This window comes from Pelobates fuscus, chromosome 6, assembly GCF_036172605.1.
Source record: "Pelobates fuscus isolate aPelFus1 chromosome 6, aPelFus1.pri, whole genome shotgun sequence".
Taxonomy (NCBI): Eukaryota; Metazoa; Chordata; class Amphibia; order Anura; family Pelobatidae; genus Pelobates; species Pelobates fuscus.
In genome coordinates this window covers 270,222,899-270,235,754 of record NC_086322.1, presented here as the reverse complement: position 1 = coordinate 270,235,754, position 12,856 = coordinate 270,222,899, and the positions used below count along the sequence as shown (strand labels likewise).

The 12,856-nt window shown below is 47.3% G+C and overlaps 1 protein-coding gene across 2 annotated transcripts in view; it reads left to right on the top strand.

Moving 5' to 3' along the window:
• CCNDBP1 (cyclin D1 binding protein 1) overlaps positions 1-4,587 on the top strand; it is a 34,893-nt gene extending 30,306 nt beyond the window's left edge. For both annotated transcript variants that reach the window (XM_063425470.1, XM_063425471.1), the window contains exon 11: positions 4,062-4,587. In XM_063425470.1, the coding sequence (XP_063281540.1) occupies positions 4,062-4,170 (109 nt within the window). In that variant the 3' untranslated portion in view covers positions 4,171-4,587. The remainder of the gene's footprint in view (positions 1-4,061) is intronic.
• The last annotated feature ends 8,269 nt before the right edge of the window (positions 4,588-12,856 follow it).

The following is a 12,856-nucleotide window of genomic DNA, read 5'->3' as shown; positions in this document are numbered from 1 at the left end:
ACCCCCCCCCCCCCGTGTTCTCCGCTTCTCCTCACGTCCTCCCTGTGTTCTCCTAATCTCCTCACCCCCCCCATCTCCCTGTTATTTTTACTCCTCCCCCTCCTTGTGTCCTTCTTACCTCCCCCTCCCTGTGTCCTTCTTACTCCCCCCACCCCCTCCCCCTGTCCTTCTTACTCCCCCCTCCCCCTGTCCTTCTTACTCCCCCCTCCCCCTGTCCTTCTTACTCCCCCCTCCCCGTGTCCTTCTTACTCCCCTCCCGCCCTCCCTGTGTCCTTCTTACTCACCTCCCGCCCTCCCTGTGTCCTTCTTACTCACCTCCCGCCCTCCCTGTGTCCTTCTTACTCACCTCCCGCCCTCCCTGTGTCCTTCTTACTCACCTCCTGCCCTCCCTGTGTCCTTCTTATTCCCCCCTCCCCGTGTCCTTCTAATTCCCTCCTACCCCTCTGTGTCCTTCTTACTCCCCTCCCCCCTCCCTGTGTCCTTCTTACTCCCCTCCCCCTCCCTGTGTCCTTCTTACTCCCCTCCCCCTCCCTGTGTCCTTCTTACTCCCCTCCCCCTCCCTGTGTCCTTCTTACTCCCCTCCCCCTCCCTGTGTCCTTCTTACTCCCCTCCCCCTCCCTTTGTCCTTCTTACTCCCCTCGCCCCCTGTGTCCGTCTTACTCCCCTCGCCCCCTGTGTCCGTCTTACTCCCCTCGCCCCCCCGTGTCCGTCTTACTCCCCTCGCCCCCCGTGTCCGTCTTACTCCCCTCGCCCCCCCGTGTCCGTCTTACTCCCCTCGCCCCCCCGTGTCGTCTTACTCCCCTCGCCCCCCCCTGTCGTCTTACTCCCCTCGCCCCCCCCTGTCCGTCTTACTCCCCTCGCCCCCCGTGTCCGTCTTACTCCCCTCGCCCCCCCGTGTCCGTCTTACTCCCCTCGCCCCCCCGTGTCGTCTTACTCCCCTCGCCCCCCCGTGTCCGTCTTACTCCCCTCGCCCCCCCGTGTCCGTCTTACTCCCCTCGCCCCCCCGTGTCCGTCTTACTCCCCTCGCCCCCCCGTGTCCGTCTTACTCCCCTCGCCCCCCCCGTGTCCGTCTTACTCCCCTCGCCCCCCCGTGTCCGTCTTACTCCCCTCGCCCCCCCGTGTCCGTCTTACTCCCCTCGCCCCCCCGTGTCCGTCTTACTCCCCTCGCCCCCCCGTGTCCGTCTTACTCCCCTCGCCCCCCCCGTGTCCGTCTTACTCCCCTCGCCCCCCGTGTCCGTCTTACTCCCCTCGCCCCCCGTGTCCGTCTTACTCCCCTCGCCCCCCGTGTCCGTCTTACTCCCCTCGCCCCCCGTGTCCGTCTTACTCCCCTCGCCCCCCGTGTCCGTCTTACTCCCCTCGCCCCCCCGTGTCCGTCTTACTCCCCTCGCCCCCCGTGTCCGTCTTACTCCCCTCGCCCCCCCGTGTCCGTCTTACTCCCCTCGCCCCCCCGTGTCCGTCTTACTCCCCTCGCCCCCCCGTGTCCGTCTTACTCCCCTCGCCCCCCCGTGTCCGTCTTACTCCCCTCGCCCCCCCGTGTCCGTCTTACTCCCCTCGCCCCCCCGTGTCCGTCTTACTCCCCTCGCCCCCCCGTGTCCGTCTTACTCCCCTCGCCCCCCCGTGTCCGTCTTACTCCCCTCGCCCCCCCGTGTCCGTCTTACTCCCCTCGCCCCCCCGTGTCCGTCTTACTCCCCTCGCCCCCCCCGTGTCCGTCTTACTCCCCTCGCCCCCCCGTGTCCGTCTTACTCCCCTCGCCCCCCCCGTGTCCGTCTTACTCCCCTCGCCCCCCCCGTGTCCGTCTTACTCCCCTCGCCCCCCCGTGTCCGTCTTACTCCCCTCGCCCCCCCGTGTCCGTCTTACTCCCCTCGCCCCCCCGTGTCCGTCTTACTCCCCTCGCCCCCCGTGTCCGTCTTACTCCCCTCGCCCCCCCGTGTCCGTCTTACTCCCCTCGCCCCCCGTGTCCGTCTTACTCCCCTCGCCCCCCCGTGTCCGTCTTACTCCCCTCGCCCCCCCGTGTCCGTCTTACTCCCCTCGCCCCCCCGTGTCCGTCTTACTCCCCTCGCCCCCCCGTGTCCGTCTTACTCCCCTCGCCCCCCCGTGTCCGTCTTACTCCCCTCGCCCCCCCGTGTCCGTCTTACTCCCCTCGCCCCCCCGTGTCCGTCTTACTCCCCTCGCCCCCCCGTGTCCGTCTTACTCCCCTCGCCCCCCCGTGTCCGTCTTACTCCCCTCGCCCCCCCGTGTCCGTCTTACTCCCCTCGCCCCCCCGTGTCCGTCTTACTCCCCTCGCCCCCCCGTGTCCGTCTTACTCCCCTCGCCCCCCCGTGTCCGTCTTACTCCCCTCGCCCCCCCGTGTCCGTCTTACTCCCCTCGCCCCCCCGTGTCCGTCTTACTCCCCTCGCCCCCCCGTGTCCGTCTTACTCCCCTCGCCCCCCCGTGTCCGTCTTACTCCCCTCGCCCCCCCGTGTCCGTCTTACTCCCCTCCCTATGTTTTTTTACGCTCCCCCCTCCCTGTGTTTTTTTACGCTCCCCCCTCCCTGTGTTTTTTTACGCTCCCCCCTCCCTGTGTTTTTTTTATTCCCTCCCTCCCTCCCTATGTTCTTCTCACCTCCCCTTCTCTGGCTGTAGCATGGCCAGGCTCCTCTTACTCCTGTCAGTCCGGCCGGTACCTGTTCCCAGCCGGACTGAAAAGAAGTGAGCACTCAGTGTGCACTTCCTGTCAGTCCGGCCGGGAACAGGAAACTGAATCTCCTGTATCGCGCGGTACCCAGCTGGACTGACAGGAGGAAGAGGAGCTCGGCCATGCTACAGCCAGAGTAGGGGTAGGGATGACGAGGAATGCTGCAGTCGCCTGAGGCTCTCTATAGAACGCTCAGGCGGCTGCAGCCTTATAGGAAGCACCGGCTCTGCTTGGGGCCCCGGGCCAGCTCAGGGCCTCAAGCAGTTGTTTGGTTTGCCTGCCCCGCTAGTGACGGGCCTGGTCCTACACGAATTGCCATGTGGGAGACAAATAAATAGTGCCAATGCTAAGTAACAAAACAAATAAAGAAAAAAAGTGTATCTAGGCACTTCTCAAGATAAATATTAGTTATGTGTTAATGGTAAAAGTGCTCCCCTAGCACTACAGAATACAATGTTAACAAGAATAAGTACCAATACAAACACCAGAAGTGTAACACAGAAAGTAAAACAATAAAAAAAATACTTATGTAAATAAATGGCATGGGGTCTTAGAATCAATCATAGACCTACAAGAGAAAATATAAAACCAACATAGCGTAAAACTGCTTGGTATATACAGTGGTGTGTGCGAATGGAACCACACTCACATGATGCCGAGCCGTATCAGGCTCTGCATGTTCAGCCCAAGGATGCCTGTCCAGGGTAAGCGAGATGCAGAAATAGTACCACAATGATCCAGTAGATTAAAAATATATATATTTATTATAAACTTTAGAGTAAAAGAAATAGTAGATAATTAAGGAGATTTGCCAAGATTTAACTTTTAGCAGTGTGGCTGATACTAAAAAGCAAGTTTTTTTTTTATTTAGCAGTAGCACTATTTAATATGTCTCCCTCAATGGAATTAGTGTAGGACTCACTGATATTGGGGGTACTGTGAAATATGGCCGTATGGTGGAACTGAATCCCTATATTTGTTTGCTGAGGTAGGCAATTTAAGTAGCCTTATTAAACGTAAAAAAAATATTTTATATGTGCGCTGTTCCTTAATCTGTACAAGCCGTGCATGAGCTTGATATTTCCTTATCACTACACATGCTGAGAAAAGCCGTTAAAATATATTTACCTGTTTATTCTTTCTTATGCATTCCACACCCACTCCATTGAGAACACTGATCCAACCAATCAATGTCCTATCCCTAGGTATTTTTTATTTACTTATTTTCTCATCCCTTGCACTCACTGAACCAAGTCACACATTCACTTGGAGTGGTTTTGCTTGTCCCCTTAGTCCTAATCTTCTAGAGGACACGAATGATTTCTGTACCAAACCTTTTGTTTGGCATATTTTGATAGACTGTAATATGTTTTACTTTGTTCCCCAGAGCAAGCCACGTTTGTCCTGGAGAAAACTCTTCTTGGGTGCAATTTCTTAGTGGAGCTGTGGACCACAACATGGAGAAAACCAAGAACTTGACCCAGAACACCCTCTGAATGTATTTTTCAGTATGAAAACTGTGCTAGTTTTTTTTTTTTTTTTTTTGGCCTATGCACCTTCACAGTCGCACGTGACTCATAGCAAAATGTTACAGTTGTCATCATTATGTAACCAAGATTTTCAGCAGATACATGGAACTGCGGGACATTTTACGGATATATCTAGAGACCATAAGAAACATTTAACAAATATCTCAAAGTTATTTTCCGTTCATTCTTAGAGGATATTGTATAGATTCATCTCTATAGGTGGCTTCCTAGATTTTCATGGATCACGGGCCAAGCAGCAATATGGGTTCTTGGAGCAGTCTGTAAAAAGCAAATATACTTTGCTAAGAATTAAATAACTTGCATGCTATATTCAGACACGGACTTTAATAAAGAAGAATGAAAATATATATATTTTTAAACATACTAGAGACTTTGTTTTTATTTTGTAGGCGGTGTAAAAATTAATCAATAGCTGTATAAATAGTTTGAAGATACAGTGCCCTCTACTAATATTGGCACCCTTGGTAAATATGAGCAGAAATGGCTGCGAAAAATTGTCTTTATTGTTTAACCTTTTTGATGTGTTGTACAACACATTGGTTTATATAAAAAAATAAATCTTTGGGAAAGATACATGTGGCACAATTTTAAATTCACATGAGAAAAATATATTTAAAGTATATTCCCGTTGATATTTTACATTTTTAGTACACCTGGATGACCAGGAACATTAAATTGTTCAACCATGACTTCTTGTTTCATGGGGATATAAATATAAGGTAACACATAGACCAAATTCTCCTTGTCATTCATCACAATGGGTAAGACCAAGGAATAAAGCTGTGATGTACGGCAAAAGGTTGTTGAGCTTCAAAATGGGAAGTGGCTATAAGAAAATAGCAAAAGCATTGAAAATTATTTCCATCATCAGGGCAATAATTAAGAAGTTCCAGTCAGCTGGAAATGTTATGAATCAACCTGGAAGAGGACGTGTGTCTATATTGTCTCAACGCACTGTGAAGAACATGGTTTGAGTGGCCAAAAAATATCTAAGGATCACAGCTGGAGAAGTGCAGAAGTTAGTTGCGTCTTCAGGTCAGAAAGTCTCCAATCCAATGTCCCCTGCCTCACAAGTCGTTTTGGAAGGGTTTCAATAAAAAAAAAAAAAAAATAGATCTACTCTCATTCAAAAACAAACTCTAGTGTCTTCAGCTTACCAGACACTACTGGAACCTCAAATTGGATCGTGTTTTGTGGCTAGATTAAGCCAAAAAGAGCTTTTTGCCAATAAACACCAGATGTGAGTTTGGTGCACACAGAGAGGTAACCATATGAAAATGTACCTCATGCCTATGGTTAAATATGATTGTGGCTTGACTGTTTTGGGGCTGCTTTTCTGCCAGAGTGCCTGGACATTGTTAGGATAAATGGCACAGTGGTCTCTCAAATAGCAACTGATATTAAATGAACACATGACTGCCTCTGCCAGAAAGCTTAAATAGGCTTTGGTTGGATCATCCAGCAGGACAATGATCCAAAACATACATCAAAATCAACATAAAAATGGTATAATGACCACAAAATCAAGGTCATGCCATAGCCTTCCCAGTCCCCTAACTTGAACCCCATAGAAAAGCTGTGGGGTGAAATGAAGACCAGAGTCCACAAAGGGTGCCAATAACTGTGCCATACATAAATTGTGTGTGTGTATATATATACCTTATATAAGCCGAGTTTTTCAGCACATTTTTTGTGCTGAAAAACCCCAACTCTGCTTATACTCGAGTCAGTAAGAGGAGGAGCTGTTCCCTCGGCTGTTAGTAGGAGAAGCATCTTCCACCAAAGCTATTCCTGAGCTGATACTCGCAATATTTTCGCTTAAGCAGGCATATCTTATGGGGTGTAAAAAAATCAGGACTGGCTACTCTCTTCTTCCCTTCCTCCCTGCAAGAGGATGGGAACAAAGCAGTAAAAAGAGAGGTTGAAGATGTAAGTGAAAGCAATAGTAAGGAAGACAGAGAAGTTATTATATATGACAGGATAGGGTAAAGTGGGCAGGTAGTGAGTCATTAAGAAGACCGTAAAAAATAAACTTTGTCCTCTTTGGTTAGGGGGGGAAGAATCAGAGTCGGTTGGTGCCAGGATGTTGCTTTGTATAACAAATCTTTTATAAAGAAGTCTGTGAGGTCTTGGGCACTGAAGTCATAGCATTAGGAAACAAATATAAAAGAAGAAAATTAAAAGAATGTGGCTTAGTACAAGGGTGAGTCAAATGATAAAAGATAAGAAAAGGGCATTCAAAACGTTTAAATCAGATGGGTCGATTGCATCCTATAACAAATATAAGCATGGTATTAGGTTTTGCAAAACAAGTGATTAGATTGGCTAAACTTGAAAATGAAAAACTCATAGCCAAACAAAGCAAAACCAACCCCAAAATGTTTTTTAAGTGCATTAATGGCAAAAAGTTGAGTGAAAGTTGTGTCTATTGGAAAGTGAGATGGGTGAGTTAATCAAGAAGGATCAGGACATGGCAGAAATTCGAAATAATTATTTTTCTTTAGTATACAGAGAAAACAAATCTATGGCTGTAGATTTGTGGTAAAGTCCAGTAAATAACTAAAGTTAGTGTAAACAAAGCTCCAGTGCCAGATGGTATTCACCCACGTGTGCTTACGGAGCTTAGTGTAGAAATATTTATACCACTGTTTTGAATTTTTCAGGATTCTTTTCTTTCTGGAAATGTACCAGAGGATTGGAGAAAAGCAGATGTGGTGCCTATGTTTAAAAAAGGTTCAAAAGCTCAACACGGAAACCCCGGATCCATAAGCACATATGTGGTTGGGGAAATTATTTGAATGGCTGTTAAGGGATAATGTTCAAGAATACATTTTAAACTAAAATATCATTAGAAAACAAGATGGTTTTTTGAAAGACAGGTCAAGCCAAACCAACTAATTTACATACTATGAAGAAGTTAGTAGAAATAAAAATCAGGGTGATCCTGTAGATGTGAACTTCTTGGATTTTGCTAAGTCATCTGATAAAGTTACATGTAAAACTGCAGTCTGTTGGTATAGATGAAAAAGTGTGTTCTTTGTTAGAACACTGGCTTAACCCCTTAAGGACCAAACTTCTTGTGTCATGTGTCCTTAAGGGGTTAAAGATAGAGTAGAGGAGAGAAGTTGTAAATGGAACATTTTTCACTTGGACAAGAGTGGTAAGTGGAGTGCCTCCGGGTTCTGTCCTTCTCTTAAATATATTTAGAAATAATCTTCAAGCAGACAATGAAAGTAATTTTGGGGTGTTTGCAGATGACTCAAAAATAGGCAAGAAAATACAGTGGGAATGTGATATAACTTCTGGATAAATTGGGGAATAGACTGGGCAGGTAAGTGGCACATGAGATAAAATACTGATAAATACAAAGTCATGCAGTGTGGAATAAGGATCCTACAAGCAACATATGCATTAACCCCTTAACAGCGTTACGGTGTTCTATGGTATCCAGCATTTAATGCGCTTTAGTGCCATTGCGGCGCCATAGAAAGCCGTAACTGCTTTGAACCCTGGCAACTCAAGGATACTCACCCACCTGGTGATCTGCTTCTGGAGGACAACTCAGGCAGTCCCCTTCTGGCAAATCAGGACCTCTAGGGCCCTGTGATTGTTCTGAAAGAGTGATTACGTGGTCAGTATAGCGGGCTATGGAGCTGACACTGCCTTGGTAGTCATGCAGTCCTCCAAATTCTGCAAATAGTAAAAAATAATAATAATAATGACCCAAATATAAATAACTGTACATATATATAACATTTCATACTTTGTGTATTTTTATATTAATATGTATTAATATAAAAATACACAAAGTATGAAATTACATATGTATAAAATTGCAGAAAATCTTGCAACTGATTACTTTACCCGGTGTTCCTCTCATACTTTAATATATAAATCCATAAGAGACCAGCACTCCAAGGTATCTGCTTGTCATAAAAGCTTTCCTTTATTGATATTCCAATTCAAACATTAGAAAACTCCAAATTAAGTCAACATTTCAGTTCTATTCCAGAACTTTAATTAGGATATAGTTAAAACATACTATACAATGAGATACTATTTATAAGAACAAAGACTATACACCTACCCACCACCTGAGCGCTGTTCTGGTAATATCTCAGACACTTATGCCACAAATGGACTTAATATTACTGATTTGTTTGCCCTCCAAACTCTGCATCAACCTAATTTGTTTTAATGCGTTACTATGGCATTAGGCCTTAAGGTGACCTGTGTGAAAATCTTTATAGCCCCTGCCCTGGCCACACTACCTCATCCAATACCTCCTACCATATAAATAAAGTGATAATTGCTGGGAATTAAAAATTAATTTCTAATATAGAGACAAAATAGTCAAAATGGGCATTTTCATGCTCCTGCCATCTTGCACAATTTTCCATTGACCATTTTTTGTACTTTTGTGCATGCATAAGTGTATTGTGCTTGTGGTGGTGAATGTATGGGGGGACAATACTTGTGGTATTGTTTGAGGTAGCAGCTTGTGGTATTGCGTGTTTGGAGGGACCTAGCTTGTGGTGTGACACTGCTTGTGGGATTCAGCTGTGAGGATAGGATTTGTAGGGTTTCTGGGGAGAATAGGGGCTGTAGCATGTGTGCGTGTGGCAAGACAGGGACTGTAGTGTGTATGGAGATATGAGCAGTAATGTGTGTATTTGTGGGTGATAGGGGCTAGATTGGGTTGATGAGCTGCTATGTGTAGAGATAGGGGCTCTAGTGAAGAGGGTTGAGCACTGTAGTGTAGGGGGTGGAGGAAGTTGCGTAGAGGGGCTGTTGTGTGGGGGATGGGACTATAGATCCACACTAATCTCATACCCATCTCATGTTCCTCTAAATCCTCCTTCAATACTGCCCTCTGGAATGCACGCTCTGTTTGCAATATAACTAAATCCACTGCTGTCCATGACTTCTTCATCTCTCGTTCTATAGATTTACTAGCCATAACAGAAACCTGGCTCTCCCCCTCTGACACTGCCACCCCTGCATCTTTGTCCTTCGGTGGTCTCCAACTTACCCACAACCCAAGAAACTCTGAATGTAAAGGTGGTGGTGTTGGGTTTCTCCTCTCCCCTCACTGCTCTTTTAAACCTCTTCCCAGCCCCCCTTCTCTCTCTTTCCCATCATTTGAAATACACTCAATTCGCCTTTTCAAACCCTTCTCTGCTAACATTGCTGTTATTTACCGCCCCCCTGGTTCCCCTCTTCTCTTCCTTGACCACTTTGCTGCCTGGCTACCCTATTTCCTCTCTTCTAACATTCCATCCCTAATTCTCGGGGACTTCAATATTCCTATAAACCCACCTTTGACCTCTGCAGCCACCAAACTACTTTCCATGACTTCCTCCCTCGGGCTATCGCAGTGGGCAGATTCTCCCACCCATGTAGCTGGCAATACCCTTGACCTAATCTTCACTTATGCATGTACAGTATCTAATATCTGCAACACTCCATATCCACTCTCTGATCACCACCTCTTATCATTTGCTCTCACATACCCCCTCACCCAAAAACCTCAGCCTAACCCCCCTCAACTCAGGAGGGACCTTAATTCTCTTGATCTCCAACAGTTGTCAGCTGACATTGATTCACAACTGCTGTCCATCCCTTCCCTCTCCTGTCCTTCACAGGCCATCTCCATATATAACTCTACTCTTACATCTGCCTTGAACACTGCAGCGCCACTCCAAACAAGCACCTCGAGGAGGACCCGCCCCCAACCATGGCATACTAAATCAACGCGCTACCTGCAAAGATGCTCCCGTTGTGCTGAACGCTCCTGGAGGAAGTCTCGTACACAATCAGACTTTCTCCATTATAGATTCATATTGTGTTCATACAGTGCAGCCCTTGCCCTTGCCAAACAGTCCTATTTTTCCACTCTCATTAGTTCATGTTCCCGCAACCCCAGGCGTCTCTTTCACACCTTTAATTCTCTTCTTCGCCCTGCTGTGGCCACCCCCAAAACTAACCTTACTGCTGATAACTTCGCATGTTACTTCACTGACAAGATTGAACAGCTAAGGAAAGAATTCTCCCCTCCTTGCCTTTCTGTTTCTCAATCACACATAGATCATGCCTTTCCTACCCTTCAGACATTCTCCCCAGCTACTGACCAAGAGGTGGCTGCTCTTCTTTGCTCCTCTCGCCCCACCACTTGCCCGCTCGATCCTGTCCCATCTCACCTTATTAGATCTCTCTCCACTTGTCTCGTGCCTTCTCTAACACACATCTTCAACTGCTCGCTCTCCTCTGGCATCGTCCCTGCTGACCTTAAACATGCCACTGTAGTACCTATACTAAAAAAAACATCCCTCGACCCATCCACCCCCTCTAACTACCGTCCCATATCCCTGCTCCCTTTTTCCTCAAAGCTTCTGGAAAGACTTGTCTTTAACCGTGTGTCTCATTTCCTCAATTCCAACTCTCTCCTTGACCCTCTTCAATCTGGCTTCCGCCCTCTCCACTCTACAGAGACTGCCCTTATCAAAGTTACTAACGACCTAATCGCAGCTAAATCCAAAGGCCACTACTCCATACTAATTCTTCTTGACCTCTCAGCGGCCTTTGACACCGTTGATCATGCTCTCCTTCTTCAAACTCTTCAATCGCTTGGTCTCTGTGACTCTGTCCTCTCATGGTTTTCCTCTTATCTCTCCCAACGCTCATTCAGTGTCTCCTTTTCTAATGATACCTCCTCCCCTTGCCCTGTCTCAGTTGGAGTTGCCCAAGGCTCCGTCCTTGGTCCCCTTCTATTTTCTCTTTATACTGCCTCTCTTGGCAAACTTATTACCTCTTTTGGATTTCACTACCACCTGTACGCTGATGACACCCAGCTATATCTCTCCTCCCCGGACCTCTCCCCTGCCGTCCTGCAACGTGTCACTGCTTGCCTTTCTTCCATCTCTGACTGGATGTCCTCCCGCTTTCTGAAACTCAATCTCTCAAAAACTGAGCTCCTTGTCTTTCCTCCTCCTAATACTGATCCTCCTCTTTCGCTCTCCCTCCAAGTTTGTGGTACCAACATCAGTCCATCCTTGCAAGCGCGCTGTCTTGGCGTCATACTTGACTCTGGTCTCACCTTTGAGCCTCACATCCAGCATGTTGCCAAATCCTGTAGATTCCATCTTAAAAACATAGCCCGCATCCGCCCCTTTCTTGCACCAGATACTACCAAGGAGCTTGTCCATGCTCTAGTAATTTCCCGCATGGATTATTGTAACCCTCTCCTGATTGGTCTCCCCAATAGCCGTACTGCACCCTTACAGTCCGTAATGAATGCTGCTGCTAGATTGATTTTCCTCTCTAGTCGTTTCTCTCACACCTCACCCCTCTGCCAGTCCTTACATTGGCTTCCTGTATGCTATAGGAGTCAATTCAAGGTACTAACTCACACCTATAAAGCACTGAACAACTCTAGCCCCTCTGATATCTCCTCACAGATCCATAGGTATGTCCCTTCTCGGTCTCTCCGTTCTGCCCGTGACCACCTCCTGTCCGTTGTCCGCACTCGTACGGCCAACTCGCGCTTGCAGGACTTCTCGCGGGCGGCTCCCTTCCTATGGAATAGCCTGCCTACCGCCATCAGACTCTCCCCTAGTCTTGCATCTTTTAAGAAGTGCCTTAAAACCCATCTCTTTAGGAAAGCTTATGGCCTCCAAGACTAACCCTTACCTCACATACCTGTCTCTTGCCCTCTCCTAAAGGGCAGCCCACCTTATTTGATTGTAAATTCCTGTCCTAATGTGTTTTACACCCCACCTCCTATAGAATGTAAGCTCGTTTGAGCAGGGTCCTCTTCAACCTATTGTTCCTGTAAGTTTATTTGTAATTGTCCTATTTATAGTTAAATCCCCCTCTCATAATATTGTAAAGCGCTACGGAATCTGTTGGCGCTATATAAATGGCAATAATAAATAAATAAATATAGTGCAAGGGGGTTGTGGTCTGTCATTTAGGGGGTAGAGACTATCGTGTAGGAGGTAAATGCTGTAGTGTATAGGACAATAGGGGCAGTAGTGTGAGAGGATGGGGCAGTACCATTGAAGGTAGCGGCTGTAGGGTAGAAAGAGATAGGGGCTGTAGTGTGGGGGGATGGCGCTGTAGTGTAGGGGGTATTGGCAGTATTGTAGAAATAAAGAGTTGCCTGGGGGGCTGTAATATAGTGAGGGACAGGGACTATAGAGTATGGGGAAAGGGGCTGTAGATGTTTGTGTGGTATGATAAAGAAAAACATAAAAAAAAAAAAAAATACAATTTAATCCCCCTTCCCTCTTGCTTATCTTGAGGGAGGGTATAAAGTTGATCCATGGTGGGCCAGAAATAGCCCAAGGTGGTCATCAACCTGCATGGTGCATGCTGTGCTCCCTGGGCAGACATTGGTAAAGAATCAGATCAATGCCACAGTAACCGGTAGCCACACTGTGATCCACTCCAGGGAGCTCCCACAATAAAAACTGTCAGGCCCTCCATTGCAGGCTATCGGTCCGCTGGCATCAGAGACAAACTGTCTGAAACTGGCGTGGCATCTCATTACACAGGCACCCGGTGAAGTCTCTGCCTGGCAGTCTTAGTAGGCAGAACATGTTGAGAGAGCAGTTGTCAATATCTGCTCCCT